We start from the raw sequence: 22,515 nt of genomic DNA, 5'->3' as shown, positions 1-22,515 counted from the left end.
CACAAAACTTAAATCCAAGAAGCATGTCTAAAAGCTTCCCATTTCTAGTATTAAAAGGAGAAGGCAAGATGTGGAACCACACACAAACTACGACCACAGCTGTGAAGCAGGAAGTGCACAGGAGCAAACACACCAGGAGGCTAACAGGGGTGGGGCAGGCACAGGACACAGGCATCCCTCCCCCCGCCTGCCAGTTCTCACAACACTCGCTCCCACAGAATGTCACACACACACACTCCTGTCCTGGAAAACCTAAGTCATACATTTGCTTTAGATTCTCCTACTGGAGTTTAATATATCAAAACATCAGACGACCAACCACCAATGTGTGGGGATGAAACGTAAGTGTTATTCTAGGAAGCATGCTGGATAATCAGGTGGAAATTCTGTCAGTGGGGATTTGGGGATTTTTTGGATTTTACTTAATCCTTCTGAGTAATAAAATTTGATAATCTGAAAACAGGGACGCCTATATTTAAAGAACTAAGTGAAACTCTAGAAGAGAGTAAGAACTGGGTCTCAATCGAGTTCAGACGCACTTCAAAGAGCTCTGAGGACGTACTGACTGCTCTCAGTAATCAGGAGAAGGGATTATCACGCCCCAGACTTCCACATTTCCTGAGAAATCCTGCTGATGTGAAAGTTTTGTTAGGCACATAATATACAAAACTGCACACTCCAATGGAGCCCCATGGAAAGGCATAAAAATTATTTGTACGGTCAATGTATAAAAGTCAGTAAGATCCTACTCCAATAACTGTAACTCAAAATTCTGTCAACTTTTCTCTAAGATTCGTCCTTGGGAAACTAATTTAGGCCTTTAAAGATCACTTACTCAAGAGAGCAAATAATAGTACAACAAATACATCTACGTTTCAAAATACTGACACTCTGGTCAAACAACTGCTTACTGAAAGTAACACCCTATCGAACACACTTGCATACACGTTCAGCTTAGCCCTCGCAGCTTGTGAAAACAAACTTTCATCCGCAAGTCCTTGTGTTCCACACTGAGGGGCTTTAAAATCAGAGCTGCCATCTAATTGAGAAAGCCAGATGAACACCAGCACACTGCTCTCAACCTTCCAAGAACACACCTCGGGCCCTGAAGACAAACTGACACCCTTCAGCCCCGACAGTGCATCCGGGGCTGCCCCTCACATAGAGGTCCTGCGGGCCATGTCTGGACACGTCGTCTTTTTCCAGGGGCCATGAGAGCTAAGAGGGACCCAGCACTCTCCCTTCGGTCGCAAAGACCCCTGCCTCGAGAACCCTGGTGCAAGCACCGGTGTCCCCGTGAGGACGGCTCCCCGGAGGCTGTGCTCTGCTCTGCTCCACAGGGGCAGTCTGACCCTCTGCCCTTGGCAGCACGGTCCTCAGGAATCAGTCTGCACACCACATCTGCATGACCCCAAGTTAGAGCAAACTGCAATCAGAAGCCTCGAGGCAGCATTAAGCAGGAAGAAATAAAAATAATGGAAAATTTACCTCTGCGGAATGGTTATTGAAAGAACATCCTGAGTCAAAAATGGGATCGTAACACCAGGTTAACAGCCCAAAATCTAACAAACCTGAGCATCACATGACATATAAATCGTAATTATCCACCGGGAAACATGCCTTTTACCGCTGGCAAGTGTTGGGGCACGGTTTTCTGTCAGCATCAAGTGTTACTCAACCCGTTCATGAATCAGGGTTAACAGTAACACCTGAATTGCATTTCCCTGCATGACTTTTATTGCAGTGCCAATTTACATAGCTACTCTGTCATCCAGGATTTTACAGTTTCAGGCTGGGACCAAATCCAGTTAATGACATTGGAGCCCCGTATCTCAGGGAGTCAACAGTGCTAACAGTCTTCTTCATTATGACTGCCTATCACTTTCATGTGATTCCCAGCGTTTTACTTTGTAAATACCATCATGAGGAGGTCCAAGATGAAGAAAGCGAAATACAGATCACCCACTGCCAGCTTTCTCAAGAACATACATCAGGGTAAGTGACGTCCTTGATCAGACCGTCAGCACATGAGAGGGCTGGAGCTCACGGCTGGAGAACAGAAGCACACCTGTGAAAATCAGACACAGCTTCACCTCCTTCCTCACGCTCCTAAGGAGGATGGAAGTCAACGTTAAAAAAAAATCATTAAATCCTAATAATTGAGGACAAACAGAAAATCTGACTCATCAGTTTTCTACTTGCCTGTTTTTGGCTTAATCCAACAGAAATTGACTCGTTGTTTCCTTTATTAACCAACACTGATCTCTTGGCAACGAACACCCCCCCACACACACTTAACGGCCGGCTGCGCACAGTGAAGAGTATCTCCTGTGACTTTCTGGAACCTGAGCTATCCTAGTTTAGCTCTTAACTTCAAAAGCAGTAAAATAATTTAAAGAGCTCTTTGGAAACGCTTTCTCCAGGCTGTGGCCTGCCTTTCTGTTCTCTCAACAGGGTCTTGAACAGAAACGTGTCATTTTAGCGATGTCCTGCCTGTCAGCTCCTTCTTTCGTGGGCCATGCCTTTGGTGTCATGTATAAGAGGGCACTGCTGAGCCCAAGCTCGCTGAGACCTCTCCTAGGTGACCTTCCAGGAGCTGCATAGCTTCATGCTTCACATTCAGGTCTATGGTCCATTCTGAGCTGACTTTTGTGAAGGCTGTAACATCTGCATCTAGATTCATTTTTTTCCATGTGGATGTCCAGTTGTTCCAGCAACACGTGTTGACAAGATCATCTTTGTTCCACTGTACTGCCTTTGAGCTTCTGTGAAGACCAGTTGACTGTTCACACATGGGTCTATTTCTGGGCTCTGTGCAACCCCAAGCGTGAACCCCGATGTAAATTATGGACTCTGGGATGGTAATGCGTCAATGTAGGTTCCTAGATTGTAGAAAATGTACCGCTCTGGCGGGAGATGTCGATAATGGGGAAAGCTGTTGGGGGCAGGGCATGTATGGGAAATCTCTGTACCTTCCACTTAGTTTTGTTGGGAACCTAATACTGTTCTGAAGAATACAGTCTAGATGAAAAAAGAAAAATAAAACACGGTTGACCAGGAGAGGAAAAAAGACATTTTGGTAACTAACATAAATTTGCACATTTGGAACGATTCAATGATTTCAGAGTGTTAGCCTAATGAAACATACAAAGATAGGTACTACTGCAGCTTGGGCACCCTGAGCAAGGCAGTCGTGTGACTCACGATCACACGTCACCCTGCGGGTGTCACGTGGGTCAGCCTCCTGAATTGGCAGGCTCGTGTGGGCACCCTGCACTCCAGCTACCGCAAGGAAAGGTGTTTTCTTTTTAAAAATTCTTTTACTTAGATGTAATCTGCGTAACATAAACCTGCCCATTTTCAGCAGAGAACTGAAAGAACTTGGTCCCCACAGCCACCGCAACGCAGCTGTGAAACACTCCGTCCCCCTAAGGTGCGCCTCGATTCCCTGCAGTCAGCCCCGCGTTCAGCTCTGGCCAGTCAGCCGGCCTGCTCTCCATCTCTACGGATCTGCCTTTTCTGAACATTTCCATCAACGGCACCATGTGATACAATCACATCATACGCGCTTCACGTGGCACAATGCTTCTGAAGTCCATCCATGCTGTAGCTGAATCCCACTGTGTGGGTACGACAAACCCATCCACCAGCTGGTGGATATTTGGATTGTTTCCTTTTGTTTTTTTTTTAATGAAGGCTGTTATTAACATTTCAAGCCTCTAGCCTGTATGGACATACGTTTTCCCTTCTCTTTGGTAGATACCCAGGAGAGGAACTTTTTGGTCATGTGGTAGATTTGTTTAATTTTTAAGGACATGCTAAACTGTGGTTTCACTATTTTCTATTCCCATGACAATGTGTGAGAACTGCAGCTTCTGCACACCCCTGGTTACCATGCTTTACAGCACAGTTTTGAAAGCGTGGAATCTGAGTCTTCTAACTTCATTACTTTTTGTCTTTCTGGTTACAGCCTTCAGTGGGTGTGAAGTTGTATCTCACTGGCTTTAGTCTGCCTTTCCTAGTAAGCGTTAAGAATCTTTTCAAGTAATTATTGGTTTTTGCTATTTTTGATAAACTATCTCCTGACGGATTCCCCACAGACAGCTTCTGGGAATGGGTGCAGACTGCATCTCTGCTGGCCTCAGCAGCTCCACGGAGGACATGGAGACCACAGCCAGCGCTCCCCGGCACCCTGGGAGCAGGGCTGAGGGGAGGCCCCATTGCAAGCAGCCCCTCCTGCAGGCGGCGGCCCTCCCCAGACACTAGCATTCCTCCACAAGTGGTGTGGAAAAGGTTGTGTGGTGTGTTTATCACTGTAAAGACCCACAAGAGGAAACTCACCTGCAGAGGCACCAGAGCACAAACCCGAGTCCACAGTAAGGGTCCAAGCAGATGGCCACTTCCCTAGAGGGGTAGAGCTCACACTGCAGCTTAATGGAACGGCAGAAGGCACTGGTGGCTGCGTGCGACATCTGCAAGACAGCAAGGCCGCATCAGTGCACAGACACCCACTCAGGGACACCTGGAACAGAACAGGCCACACCAGGTGCACAGGACCTGGCGTCCGACGCCCACAGGTGACTCCAGAACAGAGGGCCACTGTGGCCAAGCTTTGGCTCTGTTAGCAGAGAGCGGGCTGCTGGCATTCTCATTAGTCTTCTCACTTTCAACCAGCAAACCACAAGCAAACCTTCCGGGTCCCTCGGCACCTAGAAACCCTAGGAAGCGAAGTGAGGACGTCTTGCACTTGAGTGGCGGTCCTGCTGCAACGGCCCCTGCACCCCATGAAGTCGGGGGTGCACGAGCGTTTGCATCCCTCTCCGCGGCCCACCAGCACCGCACCCGCTGTGCCACAGGGGCGCCAGCAGAGCGCACTGCACGTCCGACTCCCGTCTCAAGGATCAGGAAACGAGGCTCAAAAGGTAAAGGTCTGCTGCAGACCACACACGCCTGTGCACTGAGGCGTGCCGGCCATCCGACGGCAGCAAGACCCAACCTCACTCCCTCTCCGTGAGGCCACAGGAAAGAGCCTCTCCGATCCCAAGAACCAGTCCCACTACAGTCAGTATGTGATGGGAATTCTGTTAGAGCACTGTAAAATGAAGCCAATGAAAACCAGCTTTCTCACAGAGGCTTTCTAGTCAGTAGGATCCGGGGAGGTGGGGAGAGTCAAGGTAGCGCAAGTTCACGGTCCTGAACACGCTCCCACCAGTGCGGCGTGCGCCCCCCGCCCCCAGGGCTGGGCTGCGGAAGGGACCAAGGTGGGGCAGCACAGAGTCCCGGGAATCCAGCCACAGGCATGGGAGAGCGCTCACCAGCCACTGCAGGGAAAGAGAAGAGAGACCCAGAGCTGCGGAGAGACATGCATCCTCGCTTGTCGGGTCGCTGTGCGAAGCCCTGCCCAGAAGACAGCTTCGTCGTGGATATTTTACTGAGTTCATACAAGGCAATGTAAGATTACTCTACAATCTAACACATGAGCAGTTCTTTTCAGTTTGTTTTCAAAGCCACAACACTTGTTTAAAGAAGAAATGAGGCTAGGTTTATCAAACATTCCTCCAACCTACTGCCTGCAGCATCAGGAGGAGTCAGTAAGATCCCAACTGCCAGAACGATCCACATTCTCAGATCAGCATCTGAAACAGACCTTCAGTGAACCCTGCTCGGTGCAGGTGCCACTCACAGCTTGAGAAATGAACTCCAGCTCAGCTCAGCAGGCACTAACATGCTGCCAGAGCACTTGTGTGCGTCGGGCACCGGGTCAGCGACTGGGATGTGGAAAGGAGGACGTGGCCTCTGCCCTCAGGAGCTTGCCATCTACTGGGAAGTTGGGAGACCTGACAACTGCAGGGCCGGCGAGTACCAGGTCAGAGACAACAGAGGGCCATCCTCACCCCCCGGGGGTGGGGCTCAGAGGTGTCTGGGCTCTCAGGGGCAAGGATTTCAGTGTAGTGACCAGAAAGCTAACAGGTTAAGAAAAAAGCAACTAGGAAAGGTGAATGTTGATCCCTGAGTTCATTCCAATCTTGGACCTGTCAACATCACAGAGCCCAAGCTGGAATGCCTTTCCAGAATCTTTTAGTAAGAGAGACTCCCACAACCTTGTACTTGGATAAAGAATTAGTTTTCCAAAAGCCCAAAACAACAAACTCTAACACTGCTCTGAAGGAGACACTGAGAGCAGACACATCCCTGAGAGCAGGTGGAGGAGTCAGGGATGAAGCCAGGATATTTATTTTAAGGATGTGTCTGTGACGCTTTTAGCAGGTTTCCCTGCCACCACGGTCCTGCTTTGGCTGGCGTGGAGTGCCCACGCCTGGGGCACACATCGGCTCACACTAGCTGCCGTGAGCAGGAGCGTGCTCCAGAAGCAGACCTGGGAAGCACTAGGACATCCTGCAGGGATACTTGTAAATCGTTTATCTGACAAGGGAGTGATGCCCATAATACATAGGGAATTTATAAAACTCAACAAGGAAACAATGCATTCAAAATGGCAAAGGACTTGAACAGAAATTTCTCAAAGAAAAGATACAAATGGCAAATAATCACATGAAAGGATGCTCAGCATCACCAATCTTCAGTGAAATGCAAATCAAAATCACAATGTGATGCTATTTCACATCCATTAGGATGACCACTACTGAAAAAAACAACAGAAAATAAGTTAAGTGCTGACAAGGATGTGGAGAAACTGCAACTGTGCACTGCTGGTGAGGCAGTAAAATGGGACGGCTACAGTGAGAAACAGTATGGCAACCCCCCCAAATGAAAAACATAACTACCCTCTGACCCAACAACTCCACTTCTGGGAATGCATGTAAACGAACTGCGCAAGGTCTTGAAGAGACGTCTGTGCACCCACGTTCACAGCAGCATCACTCACAACAGCTAAAATGTGGGAGCAACTCAAGTGTCTGTTGACGGGTGAACGGATAGCAAAATGTGGTCTGTATGTACCGTGAAATAGGAACGCAGCCTTAAAAAGGAGTTGATATATACTTCAATGTGGATGAAACTTGAAGATACCACACTCGGTGAAATAAGCAGATGTGAGAAGACATGTATGAGTCCACATACGTATGGTGCCCAGAACAACCAAAAACAGACAAAAAACAGAGCGGATGTTGCTGAGGGAAGAGTCAGTGTTTAGTGGGAAAGAGATTCAGCTCCATAAGATGAAATGGCTTGTGGGAATGAGTGGTGGTGACAGCATTCTGAACGTATTTAGCACCACTGAACAGTTCGCTTAAGTGGGTTAAGTGGTAAATTTATGTTACGCGTATTCTGCTGCAATTTAAAAATTGGGGAAATGTCAATGAAGTAAGAGAACTAAATGAGGAAAACTATGCGAACTCAGCAGTCAGAACTCGGAGCCGGGTAATAGGGAAGGGATTCCTGAGGGCAGAGAACTTGTTGACGGTCCCTTGACAAGGACATCGCCTGAGCTGTCAGGGCCCTAGTTCTGGTGGCACACACAGCGGGTTCCAGCTTCACCAGGAAGAAGGATCACTGCGGCCGCAACGAGCAGCATCCTGGCGAGTTACCATGAGATCCGCGTTAAAAAGGCAAGGACTCCAAGCGTACAGAGTTTTGTAATAGACAGGATAGTGGGATTTGAGAACCAGCAAGAAAGAAAAACATAAGCAGTTTTTCTTATCAGGGACTAGTGAGGCTGTGTTCACAAAGCAGTTGGAGCATTTAGAAGGAACCAGTCAGCCTCGCTAACTACTGAAACAGTCATGCATTTCATGGCTCAAACAAAACGCACAAGTGTGCCTCTCTCCATATTTTGCTGCCAGGCCCCACCAGAGCCCCATGTGTGTAAGAATGAAAACTGACCATCACCGTGTGGTCTGCTAACTACACGTGATGCAGACTGCATTTCTCACCTTCACTCCAGCTAGCATCCCAGTTGTGGACACACTAAAATCAAGATAGGCTAGCGTGTCTGGGTTGGAAGGTTTGTAGATCTGGGCGGGCCGCTTCTTTGGCAAATCATCTGGAGAGCAAAACAAAGCTGTTAGCATCTCTGACTTAACAGAAAAACATTTAAGCAAACAAACAACTGGGCTAGTTCGAGGACCAACCTGTGTCCAGTATGGGGGGCCACGCCCTGACATCTACGGCTGCAGCTGCCTCCCTGGACCGCAACAATTTACAGATCAGTTGTGTTGTCATCAAACAGGCAGAGCGGCTCACCTGAGGGTCAGAGAGCAAAGAGCGGAGAGGTGGGGGTAAAGGGCGGGGTGGGTACAGCTCCAGATGGAGGCCGGGCAGCTTGGAGGGGGCTCGGCCCGGCACCCAGCTGCCGCACAAGGGCTGGTGTCGGCCACCAGAGGTACACGCGGCCAGGAGCTGGACCACCAAGCACACGAGCAGGGCTGGTGGGGGCCGAGCCCCTGCGGTTCCCAGACCTGAGCGGTGTCCACACTCAGAAAGCAGCACCCACACTCGCTGCTCTCACCGCCAGCTCTGTCCCACCAGAAGTGACACATTTCCATGTACACCCTCAACACTTTCTATGGGGAGTAACGGCCACAATGCTCCTCCCACACAACTACAAAGAAGAATCTGCCGTGACGTCCCTCGTGGTTCCTCCTTCAAGGGGAAAAACATCTAACCCTCTTTAGCTTCCCTAGGCCAAAAACATTAAAACAAACCTGTACTTTCAAAAAGGCACAGGACACTTCTAAATCTTGAGCAAAGAGCTTTCTAAAACATATGGCTTCTCCACCTGGTTTGGTTTGGTCTGTTCCTTGGGTCTGGTGGGGAAACTCCCAGCACCCACAGGGATGCCCTGTCTGGGGAGCTGCCTCGATTCCGCAGCACCATGGCAAAGCTGCCCGCTAGTTCTCACTTCCAGGCACAAGTCTCAGTCTTGCTCACAGAACTAGATGGTGAGCTCCTTGAGGGAAGGAGCTGTGACTGCAGGCTCTCATGTGACCCCACACCCGCGCCTGGCCCTGCCGTGAGAGCCCAGGCTGTGACCTGCAGGCCCACACTCAGGCCACGTTACCTCCACGATCATCTTCACTGTAGGCAGCGTGGTTGCGATGTTCTGCGGGTGTGGAGGACGGACGGTTATCGGCACACACCCTGCGTACAGGCAGCCATAAAATGCAGCAATGAGGTCTATTCCTACATGGGGGGAAAAGCAAAAGTTCTCACTTGAAACAAATCCAGCTGTTTAATGGCTGTTGTGCCCGTCAGCAGAACCACCGTCCTGGAAAAAGCCAGACGGCTCACGGGTAACGGAGGCCTTTAACAGACCCTTTCCTCACCTCGCAGGTTTGTTAAACTGCGGGGACGACTTCCGCTCGGTCCTTTTCTTTTTAGGCACAAGATGCCAAAGCAGCCAAGAAGCTACTTGCTGTCATTTCTCTCAGGACTACTCAACTCTGAACTACGGGTTAAACGAACTCCCTCAAGTATCTAATAAAACAAATCTAGATAGAAAAATCTGTGTAAAATTACTGCTTTACCTGTGCCCCCGTTACCAGTCGTACAGCGCGCAGCACAGTCCCAACTGACAGTGAGCAGACACAGGGAGCCAGGCAGGAGCCGGCGCCCACTTCTGGTGCTAACACGGCAGCGGCACCCAGCACTAGCAGGGGCCTGCTTCTTACCGGGTGGGTAGACCAGAGCAACGTGGTCCCCGTCCTGCAGGTGTCCCCTCTCCATCAGCATCACGGCTATCTTCTCAGCCCGTTTATGCAGCTGGACACAAGTCAGCGAGTTTGCTATCGTTCCCTGAGTAGCACAAGAACAAGGAGGGAGGACTTTAGAAACAGACCAGCTTTGTTAAGATATAGTTCATATACCATACAACCCGCTTGTTTAAAATGTACAGTTAAATGGGTGCTAGTGTCTGAACCGAGTCGTGACCACCGCCACAGTCAGCTTTATAAGGTTTTTTGTCACCCCCTCAAGAGACACCATCCCATTAGCATTCACTCTCCTTTCCCTCCCACCAGCTAAGAAGCACAACACTGAAGAGGCATCTAGAAATACTTGTATTAACAGGACATTTAAAGAAATAATTATTTGACCTCAAAAATAGCTAAAACTTCCAAAGGAAAAATCAACCTAGTCATTCTGGGACTTAAGTGTACCTGTCATGGGCAATACAAATTAGCAGTAAATCTGTAGGACTCATACTATGAAAAATAATAATAATAAAAATATTTTTAAGAAGGACCACATCAAAAGTCAGGGAGGTCAGAAAACAGACAAACCTCCAAACAAGCAACAGGCAAAACAAAACGAAACGAAAAAAAACTACGAAAGAAAAAAATGAATCGTCAAGTTTATCTAACGTAGACTTTTCAAACATGCAGAAGCAATTGTAAAGCACACTTAGATTGAAAGGCACTAATAGGGAAAATCAGTAGCAAAATCGGTACTAAGAGATACCAAAATACATATACTTATTCTTTATACCAAAAAGAAAAGCATGAATAAGCTGCAAGTTATAAACACGTTAAGTAGCCAGAGAAAGTTCCTCCTAAGGACGAGGCTTTCATTTGCGCACATTCCCGGGAAGAAGAGGGCACTGTCCAAGCTGTTTAAAACTGCTCTTCATAATCACATCCCACTTCACAGGGATGGACAGGGTGAACGACCTTTCCTTAAGCAGCGGGCGAACTGGCCGGGAGCGTCAGGTCAGCAAGCCCAGGCCAGACACTTTTATTAGGTGGGGAGCTTCCAAGGAGCGTGAGTGAGCCAGTGGGGAGCTGTGGAAAACACTGTCCCATGTGCAGAAAGGAGCCTCAAGGAGCAGCTGGTCATGCGGGAGGAGAACATGTGGACAGAAGAGCCCAGAACCTTCAGGGCCATTAAGGAACACCGGGGACCCGGTGGCGACGTGTGGGAAGATACAGAACTCCCACCCAAACGGAACACTTGCCTGGCGGGAGGGACCCGGAGGGAGGGAGAGCCGGTCACAAGGCATTGGGACAGAATTACCAGTGCCTGGTGTTACTCCCAGGGTCCCGGGTGGCCGCAACCACCCTGGGAATCAACATGCGGGGCCCTCGCTGAGGGAGGCTGCCAGGCGGCTGTCCGGCTGGCTCCAGCCCTGTCCTGCTGTGCCAGGACCGGGCCCTCATGTGGTGGACAGGCTGAGCTTACACATCTCGTCCCTTAACTGTGTTCCTTCTGAGTAAGGTCTAAAAATAATAGCAAGAGATACATGAAGTGGAAGAGCCAGAGAGGAGAATGCGACAAAGCTGGGTCAATACAGAGAGACCTCCAAGACTGGTGTCTAGAAATCTAGCCCAAACGCTGGAACACGGCACCTTTCACCTCGGGAGAAATGCCACTGCTTTTCAGCTACACACTTTGTATTTTCCACTCGCTGTCACGACAAACATGAATGTCACAGGGGTCCATGAAGTAGTGGGATTTATCCTTAGGTTACTGGTTGCCTTGCACCCTCAACATTCCTGGGAGAAGTCGGATGTCCCACGGGGAAGCCCACTGCCTAAGGAGGTGGCTCTACGGAAAAGTACCTCACAGGAAATTAGGGCTGCATCTTCCCAAAAGAGGTCTTGGTTGGTGCCATGACAGGGTGGCAGTGCAGGGTCATCTACCACGTGACCCCTGTTCTGACGACAACAGCTTTCAGCGTCAACGACTGCCAATTTAGCACCATTTACAAGTTTTATATTAAATTAAATAATGACAACTGAAAATATAACCAAGAATGAAGAAAAAGCCAAGTTAAGGTTTACATTTTAAAATCCCAAAGAAGAAAAAAAGGTTTAGAGTTGGCTGGTGTTTCTCTTCAAAAAAATAACAGATGCTCCTTTGTATGAACTAAGTTCCCAGGATGCAAGCCTTCCATGATTTGCCATGAATCACGTCCCCACCCCTACTGCAAATCTCACACAACTCTTACCCCCCCGACTGCATTGCCAGGGAGGAAACCAATGCGTGCTACCGTCTGCAACAGGCAAGAACCAAATGGGTCCCCGTTTTAGGTGAGCCATGACCAAGCTGGGGAATTCACAATCGACGGAAGGAGCTGTCCGGGGCAGCGGAAGCCTGGAAGAGCTCTGGGGCCACATGCTGGGGGGACAGTGTCTGAGTTTACTGACTTAAGTATAACATTTCAGAATGAATATCACTTATTTCTTTTCGCCTTTTTAAAATATTGCTTTTAGAAAACATTACACTGGGGTGCGGCTTGTGTTTTATTTCTGTTGGACAGTCCTGAACTAGAGGGTTAAGTGGAAACCACACTGTAACGACCATGGACGTGATGCTCCTGACCTTCGGTTCCGGCTGGACATTTGCTGTAAGCGCACACAGCGGGTCAGAGAGGGTGGGAGTGAACACAGATGTCTGGCTCTGATCTGACCCTTCCAGGTGGTCAGGCTGTGGCCGCCTCCACGTCAGGAAAGCCTCCGGAGACAGAGGCCACTGTGGGCCACACGATCTCGGTGCTGACCTGAAGCAGATGTTCTCACAGCCTTGAGCTCCACAGCTCACCCCGCTGATCCGCGGATGAAGCGCTCTTCAGAATACGAGTTGTTCCCAGTGACCACGTTTCCCCTAACAAGCAGTGCCCAGCTGGAGCAAAGGACCATGAACACAGGGTCTGGGAATGGGGACACAGGCCCCACAGGTCACACCTGCTGACAACAAGCCGGGTGTGCCTGCATCACCCTACCGGCAATCTGAGGTCTGCCCCGCTGACGGCAGATCCCCAGGAGAGACACAGTCAGAGGAGCTCTGTCGCCCTCGTTCCCTCCCACTGACGGGATGTAGTGTGTGAACCTGCCTGAGTCACTTTCGGGTCTCTGTGTCCTGGGTGGGGCAGTGGCTACTATTTCCTAAGCGATCGCTTACACTCCAGAGTATCTGGGGCAGGCACGGCGGCCTTCCCCTCGCCCAGCCTGAAATATGGCAGTGACCCCAGCCTGACTCTCGCTGCTTGCAGGTTCCAGAGGCGGCACGCCGTGTGTCCGGGCCCGTGTTGCCGGGCAGCGCCACTGCACCGCTCAGGGAGCTGAGAGGAGGCCATCTGAGCAGGCGTCCTTCCCAGGGACTGGGGTCAGGCTGGAGTGCGGCTCCAGCTGCCACCCTGCAAGTGCTGCTGGAAGCCTCCCGAGGCCACGAGAAGCTCTGGAAGAAGAAGGCAAAGCCACGAGCAGCCTCCAGGGGTAGTGCTTCGTGCAGAGGACGGAGGAGTCAGAAAGGGCGACGCGAGAGAAACACAGGAAGTGTCAGAGCTGAGGGCCAGCTGGGCAGCAGAGCCAGGGAAGTGGTCTTGTCCATGTTCACAGGCTGAGGAAGGGGCGGAGGAAAGACAAGGAAAGCGGGCGTGTTTCAGACACAGGGCTCCTAGCAACCACGTGGTCCTCGGGGTTCCTGCCGTGCACCTGCGAGCCCGAGGGACAGCGGGAGCCTTAATCCTGGGAAGAGGGTCCATGAAGCCCCAGGGTAGGCACCAAAAGGTGGGGTACCAAACTCTCCTCACGGGGGCCAGGGTGCAGGAGTGCTTTCTAAGACCCTCCAGGGGGGTCGCCCTGAACAGACACAGCGAACAAGGACCTGCTGGGATCAACTCAGCTTGCAGGGCAACTCAAGACAAGCTGTGACAGAGGAGGATGGGGTTACTTCTGTGAACTAAATCACACAAACTGGTCAGAAAGCTGGATATCCGAACTAGGGATTTGGGGAGTAACTTATATTATTAGCATTTCTTTTTACTTGACTTTAATCTATTGCTTTAAAAGGCAACAGATGCCTTGGTGCACTGAGACTTTGATATTAAGAGACTGATTAGCCATCACTTCCTAAAGTTGCAAGTAGCCTTACTGGTCAAGAAGACCTACATTTTAAACCCATTTTCCAGGCTTTATTTCCAAAGTAAATGAAAAGTTAACAAGCATATTAAGATTTTTGCATTTAAATTTCTTGTTGATACTATCTGCTTGTATGTTTAAGGCCTCCTTCTTGAACACTATTATGCAACAAACACCTGGTGAGTTTGCTTCTTTAATCTGAAACGTGAACACATAAACCTCAAGGATAAAATAGAAATGATTTTCATTCCTAAGAATGAAAGCCTGTAATTAAAACATGACATCTTACTTATAAAAATGTAGTTTAGTAAAAAAATAAATAAATAAAAAATAAAGACATTAATACCTCATAAGTCTGCAACTGTTCTCTGTTGTAGGCATTCAGCAACTCACTTTGGGGGGAAAACATTGCAAAAAAAATTGCTAAAATACACTATACACATACGTCCAGATGCTCAAGCCCTTATATTTAGAAGCAACCTTCCCTAGGTGAAGAGATCTCAGTCAAAACAGCAACAAACAAACACATAAATAACAGGAGTCAGGGAAGGCTGCGGTGGAAGGTGTGGCCCGAGAAAGAGACACAGAAGCTCAGGCACGTGCTCCCACGGGGACGCCCAGGGCCTCACCCTGCAGTTCAGCAGCGTGTACAGCACGTGGTCAGGGGTGGTCTGCGCCCTCCACTGCAGGACCTCCGAGAGGAACAGGAACTGGAACAGAGCACAGCCGTTAGGTCCAGACTGTCCCGAGAGCCGGGCTGACCTCAACATTTAAACAGGCGTGGTCTGCCTGAGTGCTTTCAGGGTGCCTTCACACAGCGAGGGGATCATCCCTGACGAATATAATCGGCAGAACCAGCAGGTGCTTACGATGCTTTCCTGGCAGCGACCTGAACTCACCGTGCCTGATTCAGACTCACAGGCCAGAGGGCTGGTGCCCTGCCTCCATTACGGAAGAGTTCTGAAATCTCCCCATGGACGGGAAGACTCCGTTCACTCCCCTCACAGACAGGATAACTGACACAGAAAACCCCTTCCCCTGGGCTTCCAGAAGATGCAACAGTGATGTCTGGGGGCTGCAATGACAGAATCAGATCGACCCTGCTTCAAGAATGGAATCTCTTAAATTTGTTTTTCAATGGTCATCCCTGAAGTCGTTCAACAGCACTGCAAAGCACACAGCTTGTAGGCACCAGGCTGACAGTCTGGTGACAAGGATGGCCCTATTTCACGCCAGGACACAGCACTAGGGTCAGGATACAGCAAATACCCACATATTCACCTTAATCCACGACTGAAAGAAATGCACTACGAGCTGGGGAACATGGTGATCCAGTGCTTTCACTGAACATGTTATCATGTGTTACCCAATTGGCATTATCTTAAGTGACTGCTTTGTCACATTTCCTGGGAGCCCCCCCACAGCAGGACTACCTTTGGGAGAGCGGGAGGAGTTCTGGGGCTGAATGGTCATCATGGGGACTCGCAGCCACACGGGACCAGTTTTCATGTTTACATGGAGTTTCTCCCACAGATCCCAAGGCTGCTTTAAGAATGTCTGCCTCCCAGACCTGGGTTCTGAACTGATATTTTCTTGAATTCCGACAATCAAAGGACTGTAGCTTCGCAATAATGTGGCTGTGAGGCAGCCTGGGTGTCACATCAGGGCTGTGGGAGAACCAGGAACAAGTGCTCAGGGGATAAAAGGACAGGAAGGGACCCACACTGGCCGCAAGCCTGCCAGTCCTGGGACTGTGCTACTGTCAAGCGTCCCCCAACACTGCATCTCCCAACAAATGCGCTTTCCTTATAGAGCCACATGGTGTCGCTTGCGGGACCAGGAGGGCAGGTGGAAGGTAGGAACACAGACTGGGCTGGCAGAGAGGGAGTGGGAGTCGATGACGTCTGTGGTCCGGCCCTTGGGCGCCAGGTGGAGAGGAACTGGCGAGGTCTGGCTCTCCATGCTCACCTTCCGGGCCTGGTCGTTGTCTTCTATCTGGCCCAGGTCTCTGCCGCTGGCCTGTGCAATCCGCTTCCCAGACACCAGGTTCCCCACCATCACGGAGGCAGGGCCGATTTCTGGAAAGAAGCAGCGGCACACACGTGAGGAAAATGTGATGAAGTTCCTGAAAACACGACCTCCCGCTTCGGTACAGAGCTCACTCTGGAGAACCCTCCCGAAGCCCCAGCTTTGAAAAGTCTCACGAGAACAGGGCTTCAAGTCAGCCACTGCGACGACAATGACAGCAAATGTGAACCAGCCCTGACAAGGGTCCACAGAGCCACGCTCCTGCAAAACTTCCCGGGCTCTACAGAGTCGCTGCCTTTGGTTTCCAGCTGGGGGGCTGCTAAGACCTACTCATTCCAGTGACGATGAAAATACCGCAGAAGACAAGTTCAGAACTTAGCACGTGACGTGTCTCAAAGTAGGTAAAGATGTGCGTCTTGCTCCTGTTGTTATCACGTCAGCGAGAGCTGACCATCAACAGCAACAAAATACCGTGTGTGTTTAGTAAGTGCTTCTTTGGATGAATTCAAGGAGTAACACGGCAGAAGGGGGAGGACACAGTCACTCACTCATCACTGTGAAGGCTTCGGGGTCTCCGGGCAATAGCAAACCAACCCGCGCCCGCACGGCCCACACCCCTCCTAGTCGCTGTTACTGACTTGACCACCAACGCTCACTCCAGTCTAAGAAGCATTTCAAGAGGGAAAAGCAGATACAATCCATCCTGGCAGCTTTTCTTTTTTAATGAAAGAAGTTTCTTAAAGAACTATAGAAACTCTTTCAAAATTTCTGATTGCAAGAAACCGTAGATACCTTTCTCATATTACCATTCATACATTTTCATTACACACATGCATAGAAACCAAGACCTCAGGAGGAGGTCAGACGCTGCAGAGTACAGGGCCGGTGTGTGAGTGTGGGTCAGTGAGGGGTGGGGGGGAGCAGGAGAGGAGGCTGGGAGAGCTTCACTGAAAGAGCCGCAGTATAAGATCACAAAGATCACGCGGTCAACTTGGGTTTCATCCCTGGCTTGATTAAATCCATGCCGAGAGCCACCTTGTGTCAGTCCCAGTGCTGTTCACACCCAGAGGCCAGAGGAGACAAAAGAGGCTATTTTTCATCCACTTCCTAGGCTCACGAAGGACAAGCTGTGTCTTTCAGTGGCTTTGCCACTTGAAGCAATTGCCCGTAGAATAAAGAAATGGACGGTTCGGTCAGACGTGACTCTGGTCTACACGACACTCACACAAGCCAGGGACTGAGAGGGTGCAACAGAGGTGAGAGCAAAGAAGTGGAGGAGGAACATTAGTTAAGGAGTCAGAACACAAGAGAATAATTTAAGAGGAAGAGCAGTGTTTATCACTGTAAACACAAACCCAAGGTGCCAGGAAAGCAGGCATGCTGTGACTGTCTAGGTCTTGCGCCGGGAGAGGATCACAACCACCCCATGGACGCTGTGCTCAGAGGGCACAGCAGCGAGCGGCCTGGAGTCAGAGCCCCGGTGCCCACGCTCCTCCTCACCTGAACCCTGGCGGGGCCGCCCACCCCATCTCAGCCAAGCTCCCTTCCCGGGGGTGGGCTGGTTCCTACAGCCACCACCAACTGCACTGGGACCCGTGCCCCCTGACCACCTCTAGCTGACTCGCCCCTAAACCTGGCCCCACTGCCACCCTATCGGGGGAGCAGACAGCCGTCAGGTCTGGTTCTGTCTCTCCTGAACTCTGGCCCCACAGCCTTGGGTCAGCTCCTGACCTTGCTGTGGCATAGCTTCCTCGTTTCCTTGTAAAATCTGTGCCATGTACGCATTGTCTGTTGTCCTAGCACCCTGGCCTGAGGGCGCCCTGCCTGCCTGAGGTTGGCACGTCAAGCTGGAGGCCGGGACCCCGTTCCTGCACTGGCGGAGGGGCTGCTCCCCCACCACCCATGTTCTTGCAATAAATTCCTCTCCACTGACAGCCACGTGCAGCCCGAAGCGCAGGATGATGAGCTGTGTGGAGGATGACTCGGAGGTGGTGCCCACGCACCCCAAGTGGCAGAGCAGCGCAACTCCTCACAGGCTTCCACGTGCTTCCCGCGTGTCGACTGCTCGACTCACAGAACATGGAAGGAAGCCTCATGCTCATCTGGGCACGAGGGAGCTGTGACCCTGAGAGGTTCTGTGCCAAGGGCCACCCAGGAGATCGAGGTCTGAGCCCCAGCTGCACCCAGAAGAGATGCCACATCCCACCGCACCCTGGGGAGAAGGGCTGCGTGGGAGGGAGCTGAGTTCCCCGGGAGCGTGTGATGGGAGGCCGGAGGGGAGGCTGAGGCCTTGCTGGCGGGGACCCGGGCCTGCACGACCTCTGGACATACCTGGCTGCTTCTGCCGAGGCTTAGGCAGGTTGGTGACGCACGTGTGGGGGCACATCAGGACGTTGCAGGGGTGAAGCGAGCCCTCCAGGAAAAGCTGCTTCGTTTCGGACAAATGGATCCCCCCGAGTGGGGTTTTGGGGAGGGTGTTGGCCGGAACCAAGGCCAGACAGTAAACCCCAACTTGATGTATGCTGTCGATCGCCTGCAAAGTCACAGAGAGGAAACTGTGTGAAACCAGGTGTGACGGACAGCCCTGGAGCAGATCCTCAGATGTGCAAACCCAGCACACAGAAGCTGACACAGCACAAGGGGGGCCCCTGGCTCACCACACCTCACTGAGCAGAATGCACCGCAGGACATGTGGAACAGCACGCACGTGCTCCAGGTCATAACAGAAACGTCCCCTCGAGACTCCACAAGCAAGTGGGAGCCAGTTCTGCAAATCCCCGAACCCTGACCCGAATCTCAGTCTGTACAGCCACCTCCCTAGGACGCAACTGTGAGTTCACGGTCAATACAGCTGCTGGGTGAGTGCGGGGATGACCAGAGAGCACAGCAGCCACACCCCCAGAGGTTAGGGGCGCAGGGTGGGGGGTGCCAGGAGGACTACCTGCAGCACCCTGCTCATCCACTGGAAGCTGTCCTCCTCCGTGGAGTCTGGCCTCTGCTCGGCCACAATCACTATCCTCTCGTCGTGCAGGACAGTCACCGAAAACACGGCGATCCTGTGGGGACAGACAGGATAGCGCAGTGAGCACGTGCTGCAGATGCTCACGGAAGCACCAGCCCTGCTGGAAGGAGCTTCGCAGCTGGCTCCCAGGGCGACAGCGGCCTCTGGAAGGAAACCGCAGCTTCAACTCCCATGCGCTCAGCAAGGTAAGCACAGCTCTGGGGGAGGCCTGGGGGCGCCAAGGGGCAGAACCGCTCACATTTCCCGTGGAGCCCGCCTGTGGCTCTGGGCACCGGCCTCTGCCTCTCAGTAGACAGAAGGAGCCGTTGTCAGAACAGCTGAAACTTGGCAAGCCGTGCAATTCACATCTTGAGTTTGCACCTGTGAAGCAACTCTCTCCCATCAGCAGGAAGCTGTCGTCTGGGAGCTAATGTGCCAGTTTTCCACTAGACGTGTCTGCCTCTCAGAGGAAGTGTGGGCCGTGGCAACCGGACCTCTGGGGTGCCCTCTGCACATCCAACACTCAGCTTCAGCTCCTCCCACACCCATTTCCTTGGCAACCTGAGTAAGATCCACAGCAGCGATCATGCCCTCCAAGTGAGCAACCCCTCAGGAGCCGTGGACAGTGGGTCAGTGCTGACCATGTGCCAAGGTGGGCGGGGGCACCGCTGGGTCGGGGGGAAGCCCAAGAGCCACTTTCTAGGCAGCTGGGGCTCAACCATCACCTCTGGGTCATTTGAAATGAGCTGCAGCAAGAAATGCTAGGCTCTTTCCTGTGTAGCTACTTACGAAAAGTACGTTTCTCAAACGGATATTCTTATTTTACTCGGAAGGGAAGTTGCTGGAAATATATTTATGGGCTCAGGAAAGTTCCGTAAAACTGGACATTCAGAACCTCGTGGAATCTCAGAAGTCATAGACTCCAGTGGCTTCACGTCAAAGAGGACAGGTCGTCCCGTTAGAGCAATTTATGAGCGTTATCTAGAAAGTGTGGTCTGCGGAGAAGTGCGCTCACCTTCCTCGGTAGACGAACTTCATGGGCTCCACGGCCAGCGCGGTGGCCACGATGTCGTCGGCGTTGTGTCTGCGCCCGCTGACCACCATCAGCCCGTCCATCTTGCCCACCGCGAAGACAAGCCCCCCAGGGCCAACGAAGCCCAGCAGGCCTGTCCTCACGAAGGGGTACTCGCTGACCGGGGCCCCCGAGCTCGTCACCGGGAACACCTGGGGACAGGCGGCTGAGTGCCGGGGGGGCCCACCCACCCTACCCACCCTACCCTCCACCCTCCTCCAGGGGGGCTCCTCACCTGGACCCAAGGAGGAGCCCCAGCCCCTCTTAAGAGGACTGTGGTGGTCTAAAACCAACTAATTCTTTTGCTAATAAAACCACAGCATTAAAGTAGTGAGTGGAGAAAAAAAGTGCCTTTTAAACAACATCTGTCAGTTGTGAAATGCTCCCTATTCATTAAAATCCTATTTTCCCTTATTGAAATGCACTGGAAAGAAACACACAGAGGAAGCAAGCCCCACCACAAGTTCAGACTCGAACCCAGTTTCCTCCAACCCGACAAGTAAGTCACACAGAAAAGACCAGTTTTGGTTAGACCGTGTCTCGCTCAGTTTCAGGGGCGTTTTAGAAACTTAAATCCACGTTCAGCAACGCTGCATGGACCAGACACCATATTGCACGTGTTCACATCCAAAATCTGCATGTTTAGAAATTTATCCCCAAACAATTCTCATTTTCTCACACACGACTTAGTCAGAATGCGCTCCTCCCAGGGTCGCGAATCACATACCTTCTGAGGAAACTGGGTGCAGCGCTGAGGCTGAGCCCACTGGCCTTACCCCCTAGCCTCCCACCACCACGCTAACCATGCGCCACACCTGTGCGCACACATGCACGCACGCTCGGGTGGTGCAGGCAGTCACCTGTGCAGTGTGTGTGTCTGTTCACACCCGGCCAAGTCTGGCTCCGGATGACAGCCCTGAGGGGCCGCTGCTCCCGGCCCTGCAAGACCAAGCCTGCACTGCAGGCGCCCAGCCACCCACCTGTCTGTCAGCTGTGCTCGTACTAAACGGGCAAGGAGAGCAGTTTTAAAAAGGCCCCTTTCAAAGAAACTGTACTTGCTTTTTCCAACTCAGCCACGTTTACTGAAAACCATAAAAAATGGCAGGAGAAAGTGCAGCTATTTAAATGACTGTGAATGTGTTTTATGTTTCTCTCTCACATGTTTCATGCACCTGGTAGTGGCCATTTGTCACCTTCCACCTACCTCGAAGGTGTTCTTGGTCATCCCCGAGAGGCCGTAATAGGATGTGCCTGTAGCAACTGCACACACGCAGAGCTCCCCGACCTCGTCCGTCCGGCACAGCTGAGGAATCCCATCCGGCTTCACCGAACACATGATGGCTGAGCACAGACAGGCAGTACGGGGAATGTCAGGGAGGCAGTGGGGAGGAAGGGAGGCAGAGAGAAGAAACAAAAGGATTCAAAAGAGAATGCAAGTGCACAGAGCAGCGTTTACAGCAAAACATCAGATCTCACAGTTGTAACATCAGGAAATAATTCCAACCGCTTTAATTTTAGTGTGTAAATCGTATTTAAGGGAGTAACCCTTTCTGCCATCCAGATACGAGGGTGACACTTAGAGTAAGCCTGACGGTCACTGCCACACACTGCATTTCATTATCAAGTGCACAGCCCCCGGGACGCAGCCTGAACTCTGAGACCGGAGAGCACAGAGCACCTCTCCAGCTCTTCTAAGCAGACCACCTCCCAATGGCCATGGGCAGCCTAGTCTTCTCTCAAATTCCCGCAGCACACACTGCGCCCATGGTGACCCGCAGAGCACGGGCGTGTTGGGACGCAGCTCAGGGAGGCGGCATGAATGCTGCGAAGGCTGAGCTGCAGGAAGAGCTAACAAGGCTTCCTGTGACCCCGTGGTTGGCACCGAGGGGAAAGGACGTTCTGCGTCAAAACCAGCCAGCTGAAACGCAGGGAGACAGATACTCAGCTCACTCCTGCTAAGAGAAGTTCCAGGAAACATGACACTGAAATATCCTTCATCCCTCAGGTTGGTGAAAGTCAGAAAGTCTGAAAGTGTGCCAGGGACGAGGGAGCGGATGCAGAAGGAGGGTACCCCTACCAGTGGCAGGAATGTGAATCCCGCAGCCGGCCTGGGGACACCAGGGGTTGACAGCTCCGTGGGCGTGTGCCCATCCACTCTTGGCTCACCCGTCTAGAGACAGGAGCACAGACGAGCTATACCCTGCGTCAAACACCCTGCAGCTGCAAAAAGTGGGAAACTGCCCAACAGGGAGGGTTTGGATAAACTATTACATGTTCAGACAGTGTAACACTACTCGGCCTGGAAAGGAGCCTGCGAGCTCTTCACATGCTGCTGACAAATGAGCTTTAAGATGCAGGACCTAAGGACACACAGGGCTCGATCATCACATTAAATTAAAAAAAGAAACAGGAAAAAGAATATGCGAGTGTGTGCATGTCTGCACATGTATGTGCACACCTGCACGTGTGTGCATGTCTGTACGTGTATGTGCATGCCTGTATGTGCATGTACACGTCTACAGTGTCTGCGTATCCATAAGTCTGTACACGTCCACACGTGTCTCCGCTGCGGTTGCCTCCTGTTGGAAAGGAGGCTTTTT

The 22,515-nt window shown here is 51.5% G+C and overlaps 1 protein-coding gene across 10 annotated transcripts in view; it reads right to left on the bottom strand.

Annotated features, from left to right (window-relative positions):
* The window catches only part of DIP2C (disco interacting protein 2 homolog C), a 246,481-nt gene that overhangs the window by 36,559 nt on the left and 187,407 nt on the right, over positions 1 to 22,515 (bottom strand). For all 10 annotated transcript variants that reach the window (XM_072955125.1, XM_072955127.1, XM_072955128.1 and 7 more), the window contains 11 exons: positions 21,120 to 21,256; positions 19,859 to 20,067; positions 18,784 to 18,898; positions 18,174 to 18,375; positions 15,783 to 15,892; positions 14,444 to 14,524; positions 9,630 to 9,753; positions 9,020 to 9,141; positions 8,091 to 8,202; positions 7,893 to 8,002; positions 4,342 to 4,472 (listed from right to left, as the gene is read on the bottom strand). In XM_072955125.1, the coding sequence (XP_072811226.1) occupies positions 4,342 to 4,472; positions 7,893 to 8,002; positions 8,091 to 8,202; positions 9,020 to 9,141; positions 9,630 to 9,753; positions 14,444 to 14,524; positions 15,783 to 15,892; positions 18,174 to 18,375; positions 18,784 to 18,898; positions 19,859 to 20,067; positions 21,120 to 21,256 (1,453 nt within the window). The remainder of the gene's footprint in view (positions 1 to 4,341; positions 4,473 to 7,892; positions 8,003 to 8,090; positions 8,203 to 9,019; positions 9,142 to 9,629; positions 9,754 to 14,443; positions 14,525 to 15,782; positions 15,893 to 18,173; positions 18,376 to 18,783; positions 18,899 to 19,858; positions 20,068 to 21,119; positions 21,257 to 22,515) is intronic.

This window comes from Vicugna pacos, chromosome 35 (genome assembly GCF_048564905.1).
Source record: "Vicugna pacos chromosome 35, VicPac4, whole genome shotgun sequence".
NCBI classification, from domain to species: domain Eukaryota; kingdom Metazoa; phylum Chordata; class Mammalia; order Artiodactyla; family Camelidae; genus Vicugna; species Vicugna pacos.
This window is presented reverse-complemented; position numbering and strand designations above follow the sequence as displayed.